The 25854-nt window shown below is 47.6% G+C and overlaps 1 protein-coding gene across 1 annotated transcript in view; it reads left to right on the top strand.

The window, feature by feature from the left end:
- Window positions 1–25565, top strand: part of DHX29 (DEAH (Asp-Glu-Ala-His) box polypeptide 29) — a 34909-nt gene extending 9344 nt beyond the window's left edge. The window contains exons 7-27 of the mRNA XM_005874166.2: window positions 1000–1126; window positions 1929–2087; window positions 4400–4565; window positions 4817–4940; window positions 6173–6787; window positions 8265–8408; window positions 9157–9333; window positions 10391–10531; window positions 11632–11776; window positions 11910–12027; window positions 12588–12672; window positions 13763–13851; window positions 15080–15208; window positions 15302–15377; window positions 16279–16503; window positions 18155–18291; window positions 18926–19019; window positions 20698–20997; window positions 21745–21876; window positions 22853–22949; window positions 23856–25565. Coding sequence (XP_005874228.1) covers window positions 1000–1126; window positions 1929–2087; window positions 4400–4565; window positions 4817–4940; window positions 6173–6787; window positions 8265–8408; window positions 9157–9333; window positions 10391–10531; window positions 11632–11776; window positions 11910–12027; window positions 12588–12672; window positions 13763–13851; window positions 15080–15208; window positions 15302–15377; window positions 16279–16503; window positions 18155–18291; window positions 18926–19019; window positions 20698–20997; window positions 21745–21876; window positions 22853–22949; window positions 23856–23908 — 3333 coding nt within the window. The 3' untranslated portion in view covers window positions 23909–25565. The remainder of the gene's footprint in view (window positions 1–999; window positions 1127–1928; window positions 2088–4399; window positions 4566–4816; window positions 4941–6172; window positions 6788–8264; window positions 8409–9156; window positions 9334–10390; window positions 10532–11631; window positions 11777–11909; window positions 12028–12587; window positions 12673–13762; window positions 13852–15079; window positions 15209–15301; window positions 15378–16278; window positions 16504–18154; window positions 18292–18925; window positions 19020–20697; window positions 20998–21744; window positions 21877–22852; window positions 22950–23855) is intronic.
- The last annotated feature ends 289 nt before the right edge of the window (window positions 25566–25854 follow it).

The following is a 25854-nucleotide window of genomic DNA, read 5'->3' as shown; positions in this document are numbered from 1 at the left end:
CTCAGGGTTATGACGTCCATTTCCCAGAGGCCTTTTCTCAGTGCGCCTCCTTCTGTAAGCTAGAAGTTATGGGACGGCAGCTTTCAGATGAATCGTCTACGACTGCACTTGCAGCCTTTAAATATGGGCATTTATAAAATGTGTAAGATGAACATTTCTTTAGAGAAACGTGTTTCCTAAGTTTGCTTTGTTGAAGATGTCAGGGAGTGTCTGTGGATCACCCTCGCTCTCTAGCTGCCCCGCTTCTCCTAATGCTGACTGGATTTTCCTCCCGCTGCCACACTTGATTTCTTTCTTTTTTTGTTGTTGTTGTTTTTTGTTTATTGATTTTCAAGAGGAAGGGAGAGAGATGGATGAGAGAGAATCATTGATCAGCTGCCTCCCGCACGCCCCCCACTGAGGATCAAGCCCGCAACCCGGGCATGTGCCCCTGACCGAAATTGAACCAGGGACCTTTCAGTCCACAGGCCAATGCTCTATCAATGAGCCAAACCGGCTGGGGCCACACTTGATTTCTAATTCCCTTTTCAGTCAGTACCACAGTAAACATCTGTGTACCTGCAAGTCTGCACATTTGTATTATTTCTCTATGAAAAATTCCTGAAAGTAGATTTGCTGGATCGAAGAGTAATATCAAAGATGACAGGGTTTTTTGTTGTTGTTTTTTGTTAATCCTCACCCAAGGATAATTTTTTTTCCATTAATTTTTTTAGAGAGAGTGACAGAGTGGGGAAGAGACAGAAACTTCAATGTGAGAGAGATACATTGATTGGTTGCCTCCCGCACGCACCCCGACTGGGGCCCAGGGGTCAAACCTACAAACTGGGTAGGTGCCCTTGTCCAAATCAAACCCAAAACCCTTCACTCCAGGGGCCAACATTCTAACCACTGAGCCACACCGGCCAGGGCCCAGCTGACAGGTCTTTCTGTAGCCAACTGACCGGAGATAAGTGATCCTGCTCTTCTCTTTACTTTCTGCTCCTCACCTGCTCGGAGCAGAATGAAAGGTACTTACACCTGGCAGCAAAACTTCTGGATGCGAAGGAGCAAGCAGCTGCCTGTAAACTGGAAAAAAACAAGCAAGGGCAAAAGGAAGCGCAAGAAAAAATAAGGAAATTCCAAAGAGGTAAACACTCTTAAGTTCTTCGATGTGTAAATGTCTGTGCATTACTGGCCTTGCTGGGCGGAGGCGGCTTCCTCTTCCGATGTCTGCTCTTTGCTACCCAAGCCAAGGAGGGACAGGACACGAGCAAATCACTGTGTTCCTATAAAACTTCACACACAGACACTGAAACATGAATTTCATACAGTTTTCACGTCACCAAATACATCTTCTCTTTATCTTTTCATCCCGTTAAAAATATAAAAATCTCCCTGGCCAGTTTGGCTCAGTGGCTAGAGCGTCGGCCTGTGGACTGAAGGGTCCCAGGTTTGATTCCGGTCAAGGGCACATGCCCTGATTGTGGGCTCGATCCCCAGTAGGGGGCGTGCAGGAGGCAGCCGATCCATGACTCTCTCTCATCATTGATGTTTCTATCTCTCTCCCTCTCCCTTCCTCTCTGAAATCAATAAAAATACATTTAAAATATATACATATATATGTGTAATTATATATAAAATTCTTCTCAGCTCAGGGCCGACAGGCTGGATGTGGCCTGCAGCCACCATTTGTGAATGATGTACCGTGCCTAGAACGCCACCTCCACTCAAGGAGGGTGCATACACTTCCACCAGCGCTTGTTTCTAATGCAAATTTCCCCAGGCTCCTACATCTGTTAAACAGCTTATTTTAAAAATGTTAGCAGTTCCTAGTAGGAAGTGCTGAGCAGTTGGCTACAGGGACAAAGAGGGTTTTGTAAACCATCTTGCACAGTAGAAGGGCATAAGAAACAAATCATGGAACTGAGCAGCATGTGTTTTCTTGGTAGAAATGGAAACTCTAGAAGACCATCCAGTATTCAATCCAGCCATAAAGATTTCACCTCAACAGAATGAAAGGAAAAAGCCTCCTGTAGCCACAGAAGGGGAAAGTGCTTTGAACTTGAATTTATTTGAAAAGTCTACAGCTGCTACTGAAGAAGAGAAAGGTAAAAGGAAGAGAAGGCGTGCTGGGTGTATTTCTAACTAGTAAAATGTCAGGGAATACACAACTAAGAAATTCCGTTACTGCCTGGCCTTTGCTCAGTGGTTAGAACGCCAGCCCATGGACCCAAGAATCTCGGGTTTGATTCCTGGTCAAGGTTACAGGTTCAATCCCTGGCCCCGGTCGGGGCGAGAATGGGAGGCAACCTATCGATGTCTCTCTCTCTCTCTCTCCTCCCCCTCCCTTTGACTCTCTAAAAATCAATGGAAAAAATATCCTCATTCCTAGGGTGAGGATTGAAAAAGAAAAAGAAATTACAATGATTTTGATAACTTACTTGTGTAGCATTTTGTAATTAGAAATATTTGCTTCAGCCTCATCCCTCTCCAGTTTATCTTCCAAACTCCTGCAGAATTCTCTCCCCATCACACAGAGCTAAGTGGGATCCTCTTGAAAACCTTTCGTCAGTGGCAAGTGCAAACCCTTTCTCATGTCATTGAAACCCCTTTGCCATCTGCCACAGTCTCCTTCCACGTCAGGCCACGTACAGCCACGTCCTTCTTAAGAACACACGTTGCCCTAACCGGTTTGGCTCAGTGGATAGAGCATCGGCCTGCGGACTCAAGGGTCCCGGGTTCGATTCCGGTCAAGGGCATGTACCTTGGTTGCGGGCACATCCCCAGTAGGGAGTGTGCAGGAGGCAGCTGATCGATGTTTCTCTCTCATCCATGTTTCTAACTCTCTATCCCTCTCCCTTCCTCTCTGTAAAAAACCAATAAAACATATTTTTAAAAAAACACACGTTGCCGGCTCCGCGGCTTTGCTCATCCTACAGCCCCTACTTTGCCAACCTTTCCCTCGCTTCACAGCTTAACTCAAACAGCTCAACTCAAACCTCTTCTCTCAACCTTCCCTGATTCCAGCCCTGTCCCCAGGCGTGCGCACCGTGTGCTTCTGAGGGCCTGGTAAGTTGCTGAGAGAGCCAGTCTTCTATTTATCAGTCTGTAATATAGTCAGTCGTGCCCCTCTACATTCTCAGTTCTTTTAAGTATATACTCTTTCCACACATATTTACTGAGTCCTTATTGTTGACAATGTCAGGTTCTATCTGGACAGTTGTTAACAAAATAACTAGTCTTGCCCAGCCGGTGTGGCTGAGTGGTTGAGCGTCGACCTGTGAATCAGGAGGTGAGGGTTCATTCCCAGTCAGGGCACATGCCTGGGTTGCAGGCTCGCTCCCCAGTGTGGGGCGTGCAGGAGGCAGCTGATCCGTGATTCTCTCATCATTGATGTTTCTCTCTCCCTCCCTTCCTCTCTGAAATCCATAAAATATATAAAAATAAAGAATAATTACTTTCTGCCCTCCTCAGGTGTCCAGTCTCTGGGGGAGGGAAGCTTTAAATGCCTGAGCGAGGAGGTAACTGCAAGTGGGGATGTGAGCTGTCACCGAAAGGAAGCCGGCCTCTGACGATGGTGGGGGCGAGGGGCCTGGTTTGGATGAGGAGCCCTCGCCCTGAGACCTGGCACCTGGGAAGCGGGTGGAGGGGAGCTAGGCGCCGCCCTGCTCAGCAGAACACTCTGTGCTGGGGACGTTCGGTGTCTGCGCTCTCAGGGCGGGTGCTGCTGGCCAAACATGAGGGGTGAGTCTTTGAAAGTGACTGGCACAACCGAGAAACTGAACTTTTACGTTTTAGTTCATTTAAACTCGGCCGCCTGTGGCCGCTGATGGGCCCGGCGGGCTTAGAGCATCTGCGGACTTGACGGCAGCATGTGAGCTGCTGTCGGCAGACCACGGAGGGCTTGGGGGAGTGTGAACAACGTGCACTTTATTTTATTCGCGGCGTGAAGCCATGGAGGGCGTTGGTGGCAGCTGTTAAGCAGAGAAATGACATCTGATTTCTATTTTTTCAAAAGATGATACTTCCTGTGTGGTAGTGTACCAAACATTGGAATTCAGATACCCTAAAAAATTCATCACAGGGAGAGTACAAGAATGAATAAGTTACTCGGTAGTTTTTTTTAACAAGTCAGATTTCATTCATTCTCTCCATCAGCAGGTTTCCGTACAGCCTTTCTCTGTGTCCTTTCTTCACCTGTTTACTTCTGAAAGTCTGTTTCCAAAGGTGAGGGGACCTTGATCACTCAAGATTGTATACAGGGTGGAGCAAAAGTAGGGTTATGGTCGTGGGTACTCGAGACACAGAGTTAATGAATCGGTCGTAAGAATCATAACCATCTCTTTCTCGTAGGAACCACTGTACAGCTGCTTTGCCCACACTGTGTCGTTGCTTTACAAACCAATCTTTGTCATTTCAGAGAAAAAGAAAGCAGCTCAGGATGTGAGGAATTTTGACTACACTGCTCGGAGCTGGACGGGAAAGTCGCCCAAACAGTTCCTCATCGACTGGGTCCGGAAGAACCTGCCCAAGAGCCCGAACCCTGCCTTCGAGAAAGTTCCCGTCGGTCGGTACTGGAAATGCAGGTGTGTGTTTTGGTTCCTGAACGAACGTTAGAAGAACTGAAGATGAAAGTCATTTTTGTTTCTTAGGAGTTGAGTCGACATTTAAGCAGCTCTCTGATTCCAAGCTCAGCTTGACGGTGCTTATCAGTCTCAAGTACAGTCTGCGGAAATGTGAAATTTAAACCGTTAGTGTAAACTGGAGTGCAGGTGAATGGAGCTCTGACTGTTTCTACTTTGTCAGCTCTGTGGGGATTTCTTTGGCTTCTTTGCAGGGTGCGGGTGATCAGGTCTGAAGACGACGTGCTGGTGGTTTGCCCTACGATCCTGACGGAGGATGGCATGCAAGCTCAGCACCTGGGGGCCACCTTGGCTCTTTACCGCCTGGTGAAAGGGCAGGTGAGCGGGACGGCCGTGCCGGAATTTGTCTACAGAAAACCATGTCTGCGTGTGCACGGCAGTGCGTGTTGGATTTTGGCCTCTGGGCCAGTTTTCTCTTTACTGACTGCTGCTTCTGACTCATCCTCACTTCTGCTTATTCATAATTTTTACTTTCTCTCACCCTTAAACATACATAGCTTGGTCTTTCTCTTCTAGACCAGAGACTCTGAGACATTTGATTGACCCAGATGTTCAAGCCAAGCTAATTTACAGAATAAAAGTCATTGTGCTAGGGGGTGAATTAAGAATTGTTAAAGAGTTTCTCTTTAGTGTTACATCGTCTCTCAACTTGAACGTATTATAGACATTGGTTTCTACCAAGTTTACGCTGCAGTCTAAGGAAGGGTGAGAATGAAGTGGTACTGAAGGAAGTGCCTCTGAGCTCTCGGGGGACTGTCCCCATTTCCTGTTCTAATAGGTGTGTATACCTTTCTTCATGGGAGATTAGAGCCACTGAAAATTCAGACACGGAGTAAGCGGAACTCCGAACAGTAGTTCTTTCCATTTTGTCAGTAACGTTCTTAATGCTTTTATTTCCCTTACTTTGCAAAATAAGGTTCCACGAGGTCAGGGTAATTGATAGAAGCGAGTGTCCGTGTTGTAGAGACGACTGTGAGCTCCTGGTAGCACAGTGTTGGGGTAACGCAGAGCCCACCTGTGGTTCACTTAAAGGGCTTCCACCTGTGGTGTCATACGCTGCGGCGTCTCGCGGGGCTGTTAGAAATGCGTTATTGGTCACCTGTGTGTTTCTGTAGCAGCTCTCAGGATAAGTAAGACACATCTGATCAGTAGCTTATTGTGTTCCAGGAATAAGCACTTTACATGTATTAACACGTTAGCGCCCAGTCAGTCACCGGAGACTGACACTATCGTTCCGTCCAGAAGACAAAACAGGCTGGGCGCCCAACGTGTTAACTGAAGTTTACCTCGGGGTGTGCCCACTTACTGACAGAGAAACAGACACAGCAAGGTTAGGCCATTTGCCCGAGGTCACACTGCTAGTAAGTTTAGAAGCTTGACTACATGCTGTTTATTCATTTGCATCATATGCATGTGCATTTTACATTAAAGTAGTAACTAGTGTAAGAGACAAATTACATGTTAGGGGGAAGGTAGCTGTCCTACGTCCTAACCGATTGGGTTCTGGTAGCCATCGTTAGTGAAAGTAATGCTGCTGTTTCTTCTTACAGTCAGTTCACCAGTTACTTCCTCCAACCTACCGAGCGGTCTGGCTAGAATGGAGCGATGCAGAAAAGAAAAAGGAGGAGTTAAATAAAATGGAGACCAACAAGCCCCGGGACCTTTTTATCGCCAAACTTCTGAATAAAGTGAAGCAGCAGCTGCAGCTGCAGCAGCAGCAGGAGCATTCCGAGGATAAGAGAGAGAGCTCTGAAGACGCTGAGGAATCCTGGGAAAATTTAGTTTCTGACGAGGATTTTTCTGCATTGTCCTTGGAGTCAGAAAAGGCAGAAGATTTGGAACCTGCTAGGAACCTCTTTAGGAAGTTTCAGAGCACACCGAAGTACCAGGGCCTTCTGAGGGAGAGGCAGCAGCTGCCCGTGTTCAAGCACAGGAGCGCGATCGTGGAGACCCTGAAGAGGCACCGGGTGGTGGTGGTGGCCGGGGACACGGGGAGCGGCAAGAGCACTCAGGTGCCGCATTTCCTTCTGGAGGACCTGCTTCTCCACGAGCCGGGGACCAGGAAGTGCAACATTGTCTGCACCCAGCCCCGCCGCATCTCCGCAGTGAGCTTAGCCACCAGAGTGTGTGACGAACTGGGCTGCGACAGTGGACCTGGAGGAAGGGTAAGCTGCCCACCGCCACCTCGTGAACGGTGACGCTCCTGACGCACCTTTGCCCTGGGGACCCCAGGGGAACTGCTCCGGCTGAGGGTGACTGCTATAGGTTGGTCTCTGGCACACCTCAGGCCCTGTCACGTTGGATGGATGTGACATTGCCACTCTCCTTCACGTGAAGAGGATTATTAGCGATTCCGTCGTTAAAATTCTCCTATCGAAGGAAAACATATTCCGTTTAACAATTAAATGTTCAGATATGTTGCATACTAAATTGAACTTTCAAAGACTATAGACAAATACAAATTTGACGCTAGTAGCGTACATCTCAACTGTTTGCAGGTCTTTTCTGTGCATGGATTCCTGAATGGTTTTCTTTAATTATTTCCAATGAGCAAAAGGGAAAAATAATGTAGAAGAAAATTCTAGACTCTTTTCAAACCCTGAATTTAAAAAAAGAAAAGAAAAAGTGCTTCAGTATCTATTGTGCATCTTGCCTCACCAGCAGACAAACCCTACCTAGAGTGACTGCTAAATACAGGAGCCAGGAAAGCTGGTTAGAACCAAATATGAACCCCAAGTTCACGTAACTCAGCTTAATTCTACTTTGAATTGTTCTTCCTAGAGATGCTATTTAACCTTTCCATCTCTGTCGTTACGATAGGCGCCCCTGCATGAAACATTTCCATGTAGCAGATTGGGTTTCTCTCATGGAATGTAAGAGGAGGAAAGACAGTTTGTCTTAAAAGGAACTTACACGAGGGAATGACAGACAAGTACTCAAATAAAACAGGGATGTCTGCCCCACCTGGTTTGGCTCAGTGGATGGAGCGTCAGCCTGTGGACTGAAGGGTCCTGGGTTCGATTCCAGTCAAGGGCACATGCCCAGGTTGCAGGCTCGATCCCCAGCGGGGGGCGTGCAGGAGGCAGCCAATCAATGATTCTCTCTCATCATTGATGTTTCTATCTCTCTCCCTTTCCCTTCCTCTCTGAAATCAATAAAAAATATATATTAAAAAAAAAAAACAGGGATGTCTGAGGAAGTGAGGAGAAAGTGGGGGGACAGACGTGAGTGCAGGACCCCTCGGTCACCCCGTGTGATGGGCTGCTCCTCCTGGCGCAGCTTTTCGGGAATCTGACAGAAGAGCAGACCGGATGGGCGGGCGGCTCTAGCTTCTGTCCCTTCGTGCCTCGATACTTTGCTCCCAGATAATTTAATAAGAAATTATCATAATCATGGTACTCGAGGCAGAGCAGCTTTTTGTCTCAACACTGAAAACAACAAAGGTTTTGCTTGTTTAAAATGAACAAAACCAATGTCGCAGTCGTCTGAGCCTGAAGACCGGGGAAAACAATTTTGATAACCAGCTGCACTGAGTTGATGTACTCGGAGGCTCCGTAGGAGCAGGTCAGCCTGTGCCTCCCTGTCTAGCCCGCGCTCCCAGGCAGGTCCCGTGAGACTAACTCGCCTGTGTGCTCCCTTCAGAATTCTTTGTGTGGATATCAGATCCGGATGGAATCTCGGGCCAGTGAGTCTACCCGGCTGCTCTACTGTACAACAGGTGTTTTGCTCAGGAAGCTTCAAGAAGATGGTCTCCTAACCAGTGTCTCTCACGTGATTGTAGATGAGGTGAGTAGGTTCTGTCATCATGTAAATTCTAAACATTTTTTATTAAAAAGATTCTATTTGTAATTAATACTAGCCAACATTTTCCTTGTGTATATAAATGCCAGACACTTTACATATAATTGTTTAATTTTCTCTAACAAATGTCTTGTGTTGGTTTATTTAGTAAATACAACATTTGCGTGCTGGATGCTGTTCTAAGGACTTCACATATGTAAATCCGTTTACCCTCCAGCTGTCCAATGTAGGTGTATTCTCCCTATTTTACCATTCAGGAATCGAGGCAGAGGTTAAACAACTGTGCAGGGTCACACAGCCGTTGGTAGGGCATAAACATCTTTTCTTGGACAGCTGATAGAGACCCTGTGAGATTCCTACTAATCCGACTCCCCTTTTTCTAGAAAGTGGACAGACTCTGTGTCTTGTGTTGGTGGCGACAGTACAGTGTTCTGTTAGTGGCAGAACTCCAGGAGTCACCTGCCTCTAAGTGAAATTTGGAGATGCCCTAACTCATCACGGGCTTGCAGGCCATCCGCTAAGCTGGAGTCTTCGTGCCGCAGCTGAGGGTCACTCGGTGCTGACCTTCGCGGGCTCCGGTGTTAGCGAGTGACTGACTTGCAACACACAGCGTCTCTCCCTCACATGTACTGACTGCACTTCAGTGTTGGTTAACTTTTCAACTTGAGTGCCTGGTTTATTTAGCCTCTTACTAGGCCTTATATGTGATTAGTTTTTATTCCCTTTTTACCAGGTTCATGAAAGAAGCGTCCAGTCCGACTTCTTACTGGTAATCCTGAAGGAGATTTTACAGAAGCGCTCTGACCTGCACTTGATCCTCATGAGCGCCACGGTCGACAGCGAGAAGTTCTCCACCTACTTTACTCACTGCCCCATCCTCAGAATCTCAGGGCGAAGCTATCCTGTGGAGGTGAGTCCCCTGCAGCCTGCGTGTGTGAACAGCAACCTCGTTCCCATCAGGGAGGACCCAGCAGATGGGCCCGAGGCTGAGACAGAGGAGTTCCTAGGTGCTGCAAGTCTAGAGGGCCGGGGGGGTGGGGGGCTGGGGGGTCAGGTGGCTGCTGCCCTGACTCGGGAGGATCTGCTGGAAGACACACCTGAGAAACAGACAAAACACCTCAGACCCCACCGTCACGTGCAGAGCCAGGTGGCTGCTGGTCAGTAAGGAGCCCCTCCTCACCCACCTCTCAGATTTAGGGGGGCTCGAAGCTTCCTTGCTGCCTGTTCTTCATCCGTGCTCACGTGCAGAAAGTATACACCTCCTGTAACTTGTCCTGAGACTTCTGGGGACAGACGCGTTGCTACCAGCGAAGTTCCTCATTCCCAAATAATACAGAAAAAGTGTTTCTCATAATATTTGATGTGGAGAGCGGCTACAGCAGTGGTTCTCAACCTTGGCCGCACATTAGAATCACCTAGGAATCTTTTTAAAATCCTGATTGAGGCCCAGAAATCAGGATTGTAAAAAGATTCTCAGGTGATTCTAATGTGCAGCCAAGGTTGAGAACCTCTGGGCTACCGTGTTTGGACAGATTATGGTCCAAACCTGTGGTCCCACGTGACTGGGTGATATGGGCTACAGGAGGTGCAGCAAATAAACAAAGCTTGATCAGGTGCATGTAATTGAGTAGATTTGAAACCCACGAGAATGTTGTAAACATCTTGACCACGACCTTGCTTTGCCTCATGGAATCTGGCTATAAAATAAAGACTCGGCTTGCAGGCCATAGCGCTGTCTCTCCATCAGAAGAGTGCAGCGTCCCACCCAGCCCCAGCTTCATTCTCTTGTCTGTCTTTTCTTAATCCTTCACCCCCCTCTCAGGCTCACTGAACCTGGCTGTGCTGGGCGGCACAATTCTAAGTTAGCATTTAGTGATATTCAAAGAGAACAATCCCCTTGTTCTCTTTAAAATGATCTTTCCTGAAATGAATTTGAGTTCACCATTTATATGCTTTAATCTCTGCAGGTTTTTCATCTTGAAGATATAATAGAAGAAACAGGCTTTGTACTGGAGAAAGACTCAGAATATTGTCAGAAATTTCTGGAGGAGGAGGAAGAAATAACCATTAATGTTACAAGCAAAGCAGGGGAAATAAAAAAATATCAGGTAAAATGAAAACTTTTTGTTTTTAATCCTCACCTGAGGATATATTTATTGATTTTAGAGAGAGGAAGGGAGAGAAAGAGAGAGAGAGAAACACTGATAGGTTGCCTCTCATATGCGCCCCCAACTGGAGACCGAACCCTCAACCTCGGTATATTCCCTGACCAGGAATGGAGCTCACAACCTCTTGCTGTTTGGGAGGGTGCTCAACCAATTGAGCCACACTGGCCGGTAAAGAAAACATTCTGAAAGACATCTGATAATGCTATCTAGAACATAACCTGCCAGGAGAGTTTTAAAATCATGCTGGCACAGAGAATTCCAGTACAATTTGGTAGAAGAGGAACAGAAATGATTAAAAGCAAATTTTAAAGGCCATTTATTTCATCTTTGTTTCATAGAGTCTAGTTTTTGGTTTATGTTATTTTGTCTTCTTCCACTGTTATGGGCCACAGTGGAACACATGAAAAAATCAAGGACCATAAAAGTCAGAGGGAACTTCTTATCTCAGAGCATTGATCCGTTACTGAGGAGTAAACATGTAATGATTTTCTCTTCTTCCCCTGAACCCCCCCAGGTGGTTAGGATGAGGCAGACGGGGTCCTGGCTGGCGGTTTCCTGGCAGCCCGTGTCCTGGCGTGAGCTGGGCGAGCTCTGTAGTGAAGCTGCCCAGGGCTAGCACAGTTCTCCCTGGAGAGCTAGTTTCAAACATGTTTTTGGAAATGCCACAGAGCTAAGTTATCCTGCCTTTGGCCAGTGGTACTGTTCTCCATGTTTTCATTGTATCCATGATATTTCATACATTACCCGTCTGAGGAAAGCACAGAGTTACTTTCTCTCTCAATTAAGCAGATAAACCAAGAAAGCGAAAAACTAAAATCATTCCCTAAAGCTTCAGATAGAAATTAGAAACTAAAGACTCAGAAGATTAAAGGTATTCAAAAGAGGTGACTGGACCTCGGCAACCACAGTAATATCTAGAAAGGATGAGGCGGGTGTAAACTATAATGGCGGTAATGAGAAAAATGCCAGTCTTCCTCCTCCTTTGTCTTACAATAATACTTAATATTTTGTCCGTCTTTTTCTGATTGTGTTCCTCTTAGGAATACATCCCAGTTCAGACGGGAGCAGGTGCTGGCTTAAGTCCCTTTTACCAGAAGTACAGCAGCCGCACGCAGCACGCGCTCCTCTACATGAACCCTCACAAGATCAACCTGGACCTCGTCTTGGAGCTTCTTGCGTATTTAGGTCCGAACCGATTTCTCAGGGGTCTCCATTTGTTTTGATAAAACTTCTTCTGTTAATGGAGGCATTTCATTAATATCTTACATGCTGTTCATCTTTCTTCTTCTTTTGAATATTGTATCTTTCAAAATCACAGACGGAAGTCCCCAGTTCAGGAATGTGGAAGGAGCAGTGCTCATCTTCTTGCCCGGCCTCGCCCACATTCAGCAGCTGTACGACCTGCTGTCGGCTGACAGGAGGTTTTCTTCTGGACGGTAACTGCAGATCTTTACTCTGTTCCTGGTGGTTTTAAAATAGAAAAACGTTCCATGCAGTAAAACTCCTGATCAGAGCTGAAGCTGTCCATGGGAAGCAAGTGTGTTTTTGTGTAACATCACTATTACAGTATTTCATCTACAAAAAGTTTTAGGTAGAATTTCTACATTTAATATGATTAAGCGGAGGGAGTTCTGTGGGTAAGAATAGGATGCTGACCGCCTCCCTCCCCAGCCGCCTGGGTGTGCAGGACCCACCCCACCAGGGTTGCACTTCCTCGCCCACACACACGTATTGCTGCCGTCATGCTTTCCACATGAACATCAGGACACTTAAAAGTCCTGGGAACCCTGTGTTCCACATCATTCATTCCTAGTAAATGTTTTCTCTCTGATGACTACATGGGTTTCATTTACCATTATCCAGACTTTTGTGTGTGTCTAAAACCTTTCATAGTAAAAATGTTAAAGTTGCCTCCAATGTGCAAGTGAATGTTGTTATTCTTTGCAGTGTCTTCTAAAGAGAGGCTCCTGCTAAGAACTGTGATTTTCACTTTCAGATATAAAGTGATAGCTCTGCACTCCATCCTTTCCACCCACGACCAGGCCTCGGCGTTCACACTCCCTCCTCCGGGAGTCAGGAAGGTAAAGTCCAATCCGCACGTGTGTGTGCCCTCCCTCGGAGTCTGACCGTGCACGGCAGACTCCAGGCTCCGCGGCTGAACCCACGCAGACGTGAACCCAATGAAAATTAGAGTGTTGGAACATTTACACTGAGCGGCCAGATTATTATGACCCCCCCATCAGAACAATGAAAATAATAGTGATAATAAAACCTTGAGAGTATTTGCTTAGGAAATTTTCAATATTCAGTATTTTTGGAAGTGTCAATGAAGTACTGATGGGGCGGTCATAATAATCCGGCCACTCAGTGTACATCATGTGTTACTGAAGGGACAGGACTTGTAGGAGGCATGGTGGTTGAATAATATGGCATGGGTGTTGCCTGTGAGAAGGAAAATCACTGCTTTCCCCCCAAGAAGGCATCATGAAGGATGTTGGGTGTCAGGAGCTCTAGGAGTCCAGGGAGAATTCTTGGTTGTTTTCTAGGCTATTCACACGGATTTTTTTATAATACATAGACCATTAGGTTGGGTGGAGTCTCAGCACTTTCACTGTGTCTCGTTGGGGCTCTGAATGTTGAGAGATGCGGCAGAGGGAGTTTTCCAGATGTTGAACCCCTCGTCAGGGGAAGGAGCACAGGGTAGGGCCTGTGGGGACCCAGCGCTCCAGGAGGAGCCTGGTTCTGTGTGCGGGGCCTGGCTGGTCACTGAACTGCTCCCTGTCTGTGGCCTTTGGCAACACTCTGGGCCTCGCTTTCTCCTCAACAGGAGTGCAGCCGTCGACCCTGGAGTTCTCAGAGCCCGTTAGAGAGCCCTCGGTCACCCAGCTGCTCTGACCAGTTTCCCATTCGGCGCATGGCATTTCTCAGAGGACTAGCTAGAATTAAGGGAAGGGGACTTTTGAAGAATTAGAATGTGTAACTTAATTATCAAACTGAGGTGGTGAGACTAATTATAATTAGAGCAAATTAAAATTACACAGTAATAGATTGTGAATTTTTATAAAGTTGAAATTCCCTTTTTAAATTCATCCGTTCAGACTCTAAAGTGGTTTACATTATAGCACATTGCTGAAGTTGTTACTAAATATTTGGCTTTTTATTTATTTTCAGATTGTTTTAGCAACAAATATTGCAGAGACAGGCATCACAATTCCAGATGTGGTGTTTGTCATCGACACTGGAAGAACAAAAGAAAATAAGTAAGTTGGACTTCCCCAAAGCCAAACACTTTTCACCGGAAAAGAGTTTGCGGCTCTTGAGTTCTTAGCAGAAGTCACAGAATCATAGAGGGTAGTTCCAGATGTCCTGATTCTGCCGAAGCAAACGGGGAAACTAAAATGTCTGAGAGCCGATGTCAAACTTCATGTCATGGGTTTTCCCATAAGTAGCCAGTGGGCTGCTCCTTTTAGAAAATTTTCAGAACATGCATTTTTGTAAATGTGTGTTTGTAAAATAAATTGTTAAACGAAAGCACTATCTGTGGGAATATAAAAAAGAACCTGGGTTTTGGAATAACAGACTTAAATCTTTGCTCTACAGTCTGAGCCAGTAACGTAACCATCAGTAGTAACCGTCAGCTTCCTCAGGTGTGAGTGGGGAAGGACAATCTCAGGGTTGAAAGCGCCTGGGTCAGCGAGTGGCACAAAAGCAACCTGTGCTGACTCTTCATCAGACTCTACTTGAGACCCTCAGCAGCCTGGGACCCTGTAGACACTGTCCCTCGGGTAGGAGCTGTGGCACTGCTTGGAAAGGGTGTGACTATCCAGCACAAAGGGAGCCCTTGAGCCCTGGCCCGTTTGGCTCAGTGTATAGAGCGTCGGCCTGTGGACTCAAAGGTCCTGGGTTCAATTCCGGTCAGGGCACATGCCCGGGTTACAGGCTCGGTCCCCAGTGGGGGGCGTGCAGGAGGCAGCCAATCAACGATTCCCTCTCATCATTGATGTTTCTATTTCTTCCTCTCCCTTCCTTTCTGAAATCAATAAAAATATATTTAAAAAGAGAGAGAGAGAGCCCTTGATTTTTAAGCTGTAGAGGAAGTATTTTCAGGGTTTAACTATATCTTGTGAAAAGTAAGGTGAATTATGTTCACAATTTCATTTCTCAAACTTCAAATAATTCTTGTGCATAATTAATAGACATTCCACTAAAAGAGAAAGTATTCCATGGTCAGGTTAATTTGGGAAAGGGTAAATTAGCAGGGTTTCCTCTTGTGCCGAGTTTTAATTAGGTCGTATGAGATTTAGTATGTGATGCTTGTTAAATTGTGTAAATATGAAACATAAGTTGGAAAATATTGGTCCACAATGATAATGGACATGTTTTAGCCTATCTTCAACTTAATTTTAAGAGTCAAATATTTTGGCTTTTTCAGATTTTACTTAAGTCAATTATCCACATACATTTCCTCAACCACACGCATTTCTTTAGGTACCACGAGAGCAGCCAGATGAGCTCTTTGGTGGAGACCTTTGTCAGTAAGGCGAGCGCTCTGCAGCGCCAGGGCAGAGCCGGGCGGGTGCGCGACGGGTTCTGCTTCCGGATGTACACGCGAGAGAGGTACGTGCGGCCCAGCCCTGGAGGTGGAGACTTGCAGGTCGGGGCAGCGCGTGGCCAGTGACGGGAAGTGATGGCTGTGGTTTTATTTTTCAGGTTTGAAGGCTTTATGGAGTATTCCGTCCCTGAAATCTTACGTGTGCCTTTGGAGGAATTATGTCTTCATATTATGGTAATCCCTCAGGAACGCAGATCCGTTTTTTACTCTTCACCGCCTTCTAGAAAAGAAATGAAGACCTAAACTTATCTTCCTTGTGTTGCTCCAGATGTTCTGCTTAAATCAGCGGTTCTCAACCTGTGGGTCGCGACCCCTTTGGGGTCGAGCGACCCTTTCACGGGGCGCCTAAGACCATCCTGCATATCAGATATTTACATTACGATTCATAACAGTAGCAACATTACAGTTAATGAAGTAGCAACGAAAATAATTTTATGGTTGGGTCACAACATGAGGAACTGTATTTAAAGGGCCAGAAGGTTGAGAACCACTGGCTTAAATGAACCCCCTCTCACCTTTTCATAAAGAGGCCCCTGTGCTTTAATTCTGCCACAGGCCCTTGTACTATATGGATTAAACACAGCCTCACACCCTACACTAGTCGTTCTCACCTGGGGACAGTTGGCTGTGTCCACAGACGTTTTTGGTTGTCAGACTCGGGGGAGAGTAGGCCATGCTATGGGCATCTCGTGGGTAGAAGTTAGCGATGCTGCTAAACCTACAGTGCACAGCACAGGCCCCTAAAACAGAAGTGATCTGGCCCAGAACAACAACAGGGCTGACATTGAGAAACCCTGACCTAAACCAAGGGCTTCCTAGTCTGAAAGGTCTGTAATACCTTTAGTTCTTAAATTTTTTGCTATAAAAATCAGGAATGAAGAAACTAAAAATATGGACTGGAAGGTCTCTTCCACATGCCCACCCGTTAACTCGCACGCACACACTGCCAGTTATTAAAAAAGAGGAGTGTATCCTTACTCAGGCATTTGTTCTCTTAGAATTTCACGTAACTCACAGTTAGTTCCAGTCTGACCTTTGGCTCATGTAAACCCTGTCGCTCGTTTTCAATCTGTAGAAGTGCAATCTGGGTTCTCCTGAAGATTTCCTCTCCAAAGCCTTAGACCCTCCTCAGCTCCAAGTCATCAGCAACGCAATGAACTTGCTCCGAAAAATTGGGGCTTGTGAACTGACGGAGCCGAAACTGACTCCCTTGGGCCAGCACCTCGCAGCTCTGCCCGTGAACGTCAAGATTGGCAAGATGCTCATCTTCGGAGCCATATTCGGCTGCCTGGACCCAGTGGTAAGAAAAACGACGCTGCTGCTTCACTTTCAATATCATTTTGGCAGAGAAATCATGAAGTTTGGGAATAATTTTTAACTGAATTATGAATGTCAGTACTGACATTAAAATGCAGGAGGTCTGAATGATTAATGATAATTTTTTAAATATGTTTTTATTGATTTTTAGAGGGGGGGATGGGGAGGGAGAGAGACATAGAAACATCAACGAGAGAGAGTCATCGATCAACTACTTCCTGCACATTCCCTCCTGGGGATGGAGCCCGAAACCCAGGCCCGTGCCCTGACCGGGAATCGAGCCGCCGATCTCTTGGTACATGGGACAATGCTCAACCAGCTAAGCCACACTGACCAGGCTTGATGAGACTTTAATATTTACCTTACATACAAGAAAACATACTTATCCATCCTCTTACACATGCTATAGGCACTGTTTTATACATGGGTTTGGCTTGTCTAAACTTTGTCTGTGAAACACCCCACTGGAAGTATTTATTTAATTGAATCTGTCGTAGACCAGTGGTTCTCAGCCTTGTTCACCTCCTGGCACATACAGAGTGATCACTAAATCCTGCGGCACCCAATGTACTGTGCTGACCTGACGGAGGATGGGTAGGGTTTTGATTTATTCCCCCACGTGGCTGTTGTTGGCTGTTGTCCTGTTTATATTGGACCATCTGTGGGGGAAGGTCAGTGCCTAAGAACGTTTAAACCTCCATGCGGTGCTCCAGGTGAAAACCACTGTGTCCGACAGTTCTGGGGAGTTCTGACCCATTGAACTTCCCTACATAGAATCAGGAGCTGTCTCCCTTCCCTTTCTGGTTATGGCTCTGTGCTTTCACTGCCACAGGCATCACACTTTGTAGATTAAAGTGCAGCCTGTGACCCTAGCACCAGCATTGCCAACAGTTCTGTGTTCTCAAGTTGCCCCTGAGTTGACCAGGTTCGTGCCTGTGTTGGACTCTGGGCTCCTTTGTCTCCGGGCAGTTTCAGCTCTCCAGCTTTCTCCGCTGGGCCGCTCCTGGACAGCACACCCAGGCTGCTCTCCGAACAGGGAGCTGGCTTCCTCTCGTCCCATTCCTCTAGGATCAGGGATGGGAACTCACCAGAATCGTGCTGAGGGCCCATAGCCGACCCGAGGGCTGCAGCAACAAGCGGGTTGTCCTGTAGCCCCGTTATCCTCAAAGGACAGGGCGGGGCAAAAGTAGGTTTACGGTTGTGAGTTTATTCTTGTTGTTACTTATTATTGTGCCGTTTCCCATAGGAACCGCTGTCAACCTGCTTTGCCCACCTGTATTTAAGGGGCGTTGCAGGCAGGGGGCACTCAGCAGGCTCAAGTCGAGGTGTTTGAGCTGTGATTCTGGGATTGCTTCTCACTGTGACAGACCACAGCTCACTCGACCATTCCGTTTCTTTTATCTCTGATTCTGGTGATACTGCCTCACAGAGATTACATACAAGTTCAGTGACTTTTTTTAATGCCTTCTAATGAAACAAAAGCAGCTAAAATGAACGTGTGTCAGCGACTGTGGGATTGGAGGGCGTGCGGGTGCTGGAAAGAGGGCACGTGCACTTGCAGTGCGGCTGTTAGCTGTGCCCCTTCGCAGGCCGCTGTGAGGCCTCCCTTTGTGACGCCGGTCTGCTCTCTGTAGGCCACGCTCGCCGCAGTCATGACCGAGAAGTCTCCCTTTACCACGCCCATCGGCAGGAAGGATGAAGCGGACCTGGCGAAGTCCGCGTTGGCGACGGCCAATTCCGACCACCTGACCATCTACAATGCGTATCTAGGGTAAGCTGCTCGGGGTGTTGTCGAGCCTGGGCGATTTCCTTTCTAGAAATTTGCCTGAGCCTTTCATTAAAAGGATTTAAATCCATCTCTAAAGTTTTATTTTTAGTTATATCATCCTTCAAGGTATAATTAGTTATGTTATAGATTCATAGTTTTATAATCCTTTCAAAAATTTAAGAACAATGTACTTCATATTAATATATGTGTATTACCTTGTATTTGAAATTAATTTATTGTTATGCATAAACAGAAAACAATGTCTTTTGGTCAAATTTTTTTTTAATATATTTTTATTGATTTCAGAGAGGAAGGGAGAGGGAGAGAGAGATAGAAACATCAATGATGAGAATCATTGATCGGCTGCCTCCTGCATGCCCCCCACTGGGGATCGTGCCTGCAACCCGGGCATGTGCCCTGACCAGGAATTGAACCGTGACCTTCTGGTCCATAGGTCAAGGCTTAACCACTGAGCCATGCAACCGGGCGGTCAAAATTCTTAAGTACAGTTGGTGGCTCCTACAAGCAAGACTCCTCCTCTTCTTAAATGATTCTGATTTAAAGACGCTTTGATTAGTACCTCTGAGAAGGAGAGTTTGCAAGGAAAACACGTGCCCTTGGTCGTTTTGTTGTGTAGGTGGAAGAAAGCGCGGCAGGAAGGCGGCCCTCGCTCTGAAGTGGCTTATTGCCGGAGGAACTTTCTCAACAGAACGTCCCTGCTCACCCTGGAGGTGAGTCTCCCGCAGGTCTAACTCTGGGCGTGGCTGAGTGACCGCTTGTTTTGGCAGAAGAAATGCCTAGGAGAGAGCTGGCACTTGCCCCTGAGCCACTCCTGGAAGCCCTGAGGCACCGTTTGTACAGGGACATGAGGGTGAAGCTTGCTGCTCCCTCACCTGGCAGTTTCCGTAACGAGCCGGCTCCCAGCATTTCCCCTGGTGATCAGGGAGTGCTGCTTCTCATGGAGGTCATGAAGCTGGTGGCTTACATGGTTCCCGTGCTCCGGGCCTCTGTGGGTGCTTTTTAATCAGACTGTCCCTTTTTCGGACAGTGAGAGGGCGCCCCTTCAGGTTTCCCGAGTCCTGGCCACGCAGCCCAAGCAGACTTTGTGCTTCCTTGTTTTGGGGACGACGTGCATTTTATGCTCCGGGCTAGGAAGCATTCACTTTCCTGAGAGCTCTGGCTCCTTGAAATGAAATTCTTACATGTCCCTGCCTGTCAGCAGCTCCCTGGCTGCAGTGTGGGATGCTGTCCATGGGAGGGCATCTGGGCAGCGTGTGCGGGGCCCTGGCTGTGAGCAGGCGTGTCAGTCTGCTCTTGGGAAAGAGCAGCAGAGAGGCTCAGGCTGGACTGTGTGGGAGGACAGAGAGGACTCATGTGCAGTGAAAGTGAAAAAACAGGTGATGCTGACAGGCAGGGCTCCGCACGCTTACCTTTTGTTCCTGGCCCTTGGGGAATGGTGTTTAGTGCCATCGCCGTAAAAGTATCTTGAAAGTAGCCTGTGGGTGTGCCTCACCTGGTTCCTCTGTTCTGTGCTCGTACTGTAAACGGTTGAAAAACATTTCTTCCCATTAATCTGAGCAGTCACTTTTTATGACCTCACTTCAGGGGTGATAGCAGGGACTTCCTCCGTGGAAGAAGCCTTCTCGGATCGGAGAAAGGGGTAACTGAAGCCACAGCCCCTCCGAGCCAGGCTGGGGACGCGGTGCGGGAGCCCGCAGCACTGCTGAGTCTGCGTCCACGCCTCCGCCTCCTTCCTCCAAGAGCCTTTCTTCTCCACCTGGGCTGCGTGGACCGCAGCTGTCTGTTGATCTTTCCTCCCTAGATGCAAAGTCCCTTGGGCCCAAACAGGAAACCTAAAAGGAAATCCTCAATGTAAACGTCACCTTTTAATCACTTGTATCCTGTTTGCTTTGAAAAGTGCTCATCTTCCTGTAGAATTTTAGCTGATTGGACTATCAAAGGTAGAAAAAGATGGTAGGTCACAGCTGCAGATGAAATGAAGTTGCCATCAATAAACTTTGTCGAAGTTCTTAGGGAATGAAGGTGAGGTTCCCAGAGACAAATGAAGAGGCCCTTTGCAGTCTCGGGTCCGGACTCCTCTAGGTTTCTCCCTCCTGTTCTCTGTGTGACCGTCCTCACGGGGGAGCATTGGAGGGAAATCACTAGTGAAGGGGACATGCATGTGTTTTATGACTCAGGTCCCAGGGTGGTGGTAACAGATGACTCATTGATCCTTGACTTTCCAGGATCTTTTTATCTTTCTAATGTAATCTGGGCTGCAGTAAACTAAAGCATCTCGCATCTTCCCAGTTTTGATAGGAAACAGGACTGTGAATTCCAAGGTTATCTGGCAGTGTCTCTATTTTAATCAGGTCTGATCGCGTCTCTTTTCCACCTACACTGATCTAGGACGTGAAGCAGGAGCTGATCAGGCTGGTGAAGGCAGCAGGGTTTTCGGCGTCCACCTCTAACGGCTGGGAAGGAAGCAAGGCCACCCAGACCCTTTCCTTCCAAGAGGTCGCCCTCCTGAAGGCGGTGCTGGCCGCGGGGCTCTCGGACAGCGTGGGCAAGATCCTCTGCACCAGGTCCGTGGACGTCACCGAGAAGCTGGCCTGCGTGGTGGAGACGGCCCAGGGCAAGGCGCAGGTGCACCCGTCCTCCGTGAACCGGGACCTGCAGACCTACGGGTGGCTCCTGTACCAGGAGAAGGTGGGTGCTCGTTCTGAACGCCAGCACGCAGGGCGCTATGCTGAAAGTCAGTCATAACAAGTGAGGGTGCCCAACGGGTGTGACATTTGGTTCTCACGTCAAGCTGTTCGAGCTGTTCATTTCTTATTCGTTAATGAAAGAAAGCATTAAGGATCTACATGATCATCATCATCTTTTCTACGTGAAATAAAGACAGAAGCCAAGCTTGTTCAAGTAGCGAGGATCCAGATTTTCAAGTACTGGCTTAACAACTTCCAGCATATCATCGACCTTAATGGAAAACAATGGCATTAGCTGAACATTGAAACTTAATCATCATTTCATTTTTGCATTATTAATTGTTTGACAGCATTAGCCTTATAAAATTGCTGGTTGATAGTTGCACTTATTCAAGGCACACGGCTGGAGCAAAGGTAGGGTTACAGTTTGAATGGAGAACACTACGATAAGTAATAAATAATAACAAGAATAAGCCCTGTGATTCGCGTACGCACAGCTGTAGACCCACTTTTGCCTGCCCTGTAACTCGGCCTTGCAGTTAATGTTAAAATGTCTTTAAGGGGCTAAGTGCACAGGGGTGATTGCGATTACTATACAGTTGGCAAAGGATGCACATGAGAATGTAAACATGCAGCTTCACAAAACTTATAACTGAAAATGTGCCCACATTATAGACAAGGGCTCATGTGAACCAGATGCATAGATGCTGGTGTGAGCTGTGACGGCTCCCTCCTCCCTCGTGTGCAGGTCAGGTACGCCCGCGTGTACCTGAGGGAGACCACGCTCATCAGCCCCTTCCCGGTGCTGCTGTTCGGCGGGGACATCGAGGTGCAGCACCGCGAGCGGCTCCTCTCCGTGGACGGCTGGATCCGCTTCCAGGTACGCCTGCGCCAACGCGCTGGGCCGTTGAGGTGGATTTGTTTTTAAATTTTGGCATTTGCATCATTTTTTCCTATAATTTGACTTAAGATTATTTTATCCTGTCTGTCTGGTTTTAAATCTGTTAAATTTGAAACTCAGGTTCTGTTGCTGTCACAGACTGCTCCTATCATCAGTAACGATTACAGTTGCTGGGTGTGCGCTTCACTGGTTGCCTTTACGTGGCTGCGCCCAGAGAGCACGCCTCCTCGCCTTGCCAGTTCCCTTCCTGAGGATCCGCACCTGAGCTCAGGGAGAAGTCAGGGACCTCCCACATGGCACGATGGTGCTGTAGAGAAGACTTAAACCAGAGCCTGGCCCTCAGCCTCCCACTCCTCCCGCTGCATTGCACCCCCTATGAAGAGATAGGTTCATGGCTTTCACTGCGTGTTGTCACATTCTCTGGAAAAACTAGGGTTACCAATGCTACCAGCAATAAGGTTATTTCTCCGTGACCCCATCAGCACTGACCCATTTAAACTAAGCGACCTTCTCCTGTGCTGTGCCAGGCAGCGGCTTGTCTAAGACCGGAGAGGCCAGTACATGGTAAATGCAGCCTGGAAAGGGGGTGCAGTGTTCGCCAAGGCCGAGGCGGTGCGGATGTCCTGCCGCGGGACCCTGGTGACAGCGGCGCAGCGGTGGGCTCCCCGACATCACGGAATAATACACTCAACGGAGTGAACCTTGATGGTTTGCAAACTGTGCCTCAGTGAAGCTGTTTTAAAATTTCCATCAAGTTTATGGATACTTAACAAGGAAACTGAAGTTTGCATAGTTTAGCCACAGGAAGTGGTTTGCCTGTGTTTTTCCCATAATGTTCTATGCTAGTCAGGATGTGCTGAGCAGAGCGGAAGGTATACGTGCTTATCTTGATTTATGTGAACACATTCACACTCCCAGGATTAACTCTGTCCAATTTATCACTTCCTCCCAACAGGCCCCTGTAAAGATAGCCGTCATTTTCAAGCAGCTGAGAGTTCTCATTGACTCTGTTCTAAGAAAAAAGCTTGAAAATCCTAAGATGTCCCTTGAAAGTAAGTGTGTGATTATAATGTAGGTAGGAAACAGTATACTTTTAAGTATCGGCGTACACTGGGTGGCACATTGAAGTCTTAAATTCCAGGTGATTAAAAATAGTTTAATAAAATTTATTTAATGCTGAATTCCATCTGACTCATAAACAGTTGTTCAAACCTAATTATTCTCTCGTGTAAACTATTCCCCTTGTATCAAGTGAGTGGTTTTTTATGCCTCTGAACCCCCCAGAACCGCTCCCCAGGAACCTAACTGGCAGGCCCTGGGCCCCGTTATCAGAATTCCCACTGCAGCCATCGAACCCAGCGCCTTAGCGCCTTCTCGTATTGAAGCGTCTAGTAGAATAGAGCATTTCAGTCTGCGCAGGGTCACCTTAGCTACCTAGAGAGCAGTTGGGAGTCTTCGGAAGTCACAACATCAGAGCAGCTGCTCGGAGAAGCTGCTGTTTAACAGAACCTTAGCAAATACCGTGGCCTCTTGTCTGTCTTGTTCCCTGGAATGTGGATCCTTGTGTAGCGGGTCTGTCACTCCCATTGGCACCTCTGTGGGGCTTCCCTGTGTGTGGGGTCCTGGGATAAACATGGAGACACGGGAGCTTCCGCGCTGAGCCAGGGAACAGCTAGCAGCCTTGTCTCAGGGAGCTGTGGTCAGTGACGCCTCTGGAAGGACTGAGCGCATCGCATCGTCTCTTCCGGCCTGAGCACAAGCATGGCAATTGTTAAAACAGCACTTGAAGGGCGACAGGTTACATAGGCGTCTGTAGTTTCATAGTGAATATTGCTGCTGTTTGTTTTGTATTTTAATGTAAAGGCGTTTTTTAATGAGGGATACCTGTGGTTTACCTGTGGATACATTGGAAAACTAGCCAGTGATGAATTTGCTCATGGTGTTTTTCTCCCACTCAGATGACAAGATTCTACAGATCATTACGGAATTGATAAAAACAGAGAATAATTGAAACTGAAGTTCATGGTTAACTGCTTTAAATGTCAGATGAAGACACAGCCGTGAAGTGATGTGAACACGGACTGTCCCGGGAGGTTCTCAGGACGCAGACCTTGGTGCTCGCCACGACAGAGGTGGCGGGAAAAGCACAGCTTTCAACGCGTCATTTTTAGCTCCTTTTCAATGACAATTGTTCCCATTGTACTTGCCACCACATTTACAATAAATTCTTTGGTGCCACCCATGTTTCCCACATCGTTTTGTGCCTTTCGGCAGGGCCGTGTGTGACTCAGTGATGATCCCTGGGTCCCCACCGCATCCTCCCTCAGTCACTGCCGCCTGGAGCGTTTAGATGCCTTTACCCAGCAGAGAAAATGAGCTCCACACCAGCTGGAAGTAAAGCTCCACAAGGAACAACAGGAGAAGTGAGTGTTGAGGATTTGACACTCAAAATAAAACTGAAGAAAGGCACTGTTCATGGACACCAGCGGGCCCAGAGCCTGTCACCAAGCTCAGAGGTGGTGGTGCTGCTGGGGGCAGATGCTGCTGCTGGGACTGCCTCTTGCATGCCCCCTACTGGGCATCGGATGACTAGGAATCACACTGGAGACCTCGCCGTGTACAGATGACACCCAACCAATGAGCCACACTGCCAGGGCCCAATGGCTTTTTACACATCTGCATGAGCTGTTCTGTGCTGGGTGCACTGCTTCTGGCTCTTATCCAAACAGACCTCCTCCTGCTGTGATGTTCCCTCCACAGGCCTCCCTCCTGACTCACGCTCACCGTTCTGAAGCGCATCTCCCCTTTAATGCCGCCGACAGCACAGGACTCCGTCAGCGTGAACCATCTGCTTCCTGTCTTCCCCGCAGACCATGTGCTGCTCGGAACACGCACTGATGTGCCAGAGCACGGTTGCCCACAGGCACTCGGCAAGGTCTGCTGAATGAACGCAGGAGGGGGAGGAGGAAAGCTGGAGTAATATCACTGACAGATGTTGTGGACGAAGAAAGACTACTGGGTTAATGAGCAGATGAGCCTTTTGGGAGCAGTTTCAACAAAGGGTGTTAAGGAGGGACACTGTCAGGTCCCACAGCTACCCACACATTCAGTGATTCGCTGGAGGACCAGAGAAAGGATATTCCACAGGATCAACAGGGAGAAGCCACGCACCTGGAAGCTGAAGGAACCCACGCAGAGGCTCCTACACATGCAGTGCCTGCCCAGGGAAGCCCGCCTGAGGCTCAAAGACCAAAGCCGTAGCTATGGAAATTCCAGACTCCCAGAGGAAGGGAGGCATTCAGCGCCCCAAGCAGGCAAAAGAGTTACCTGAAAACTAGGGGCGCCTCCAGAGCCAGTTCCAGCTCCAGCCCAGAGCCCCCCCACAAGCAGGCCTTCCAAGACCTCGCCGTGAGGCCTGCGTTAACTCCCAGTCACACTGCATGACTTGTAGGGAACAAATACAAACACAAAGGTAGAGTACCAGTTACAGATGTGATGAAGAAACAGCACAACAGGTTGAAAATAGGTATTTCAGGATGGGAAGACCCTCACTCATCTGCAGACTAAAGACTATTTTATGATGTTATGGTTTTCAATGACATGCTCATTTGATTATTTTTTATAGATTTCAAGTCTCTGATGCAATTCTTACCTTTCTGTCCTTTTTACCCACCTTGCCCTGTGTTTTCTTTAACATACTTATGATTATTTAAAGTCCTCGTCTGCTAACCAATAACTGACTCATCAACACACTGAGGGCAGGTATTCTTCCCAAAAGGAGACGTATCTGCTCGGACAAAGCAGAGCTGCAGCAGCAGCCCACCACGCTGAGCACATGGCCTGCCTTGTCGAACCCTCAGAACTGTCACAGGTAACTTGCTTAAGTTTATGGAGCTTGGCTGCTCTAAAGCCAGGCTTCGAACCCAAGGAGTTTGGCTCCAGAGCTGAGGGCCCCAT

Source organism: Myotis brandtii, unplaced genomic scaffold (assembly GCF_000412655.1).
Source record: "Myotis brandtii unplaced genomic scaffold, ASM41265v1 scaffold426, whole genome shotgun sequence".
Classification (NCBI taxonomy): domain Eukaryota; kingdom Metazoa; phylum Chordata; class Mammalia; order Chiroptera; family Vespertilionidae; genus Myotis; species Myotis brandtii.
The sequence above is the reverse complement of the archived record's forward strand: the minus strand, read 5'-3'. Positions and strand labels throughout refer to the sequence as shown.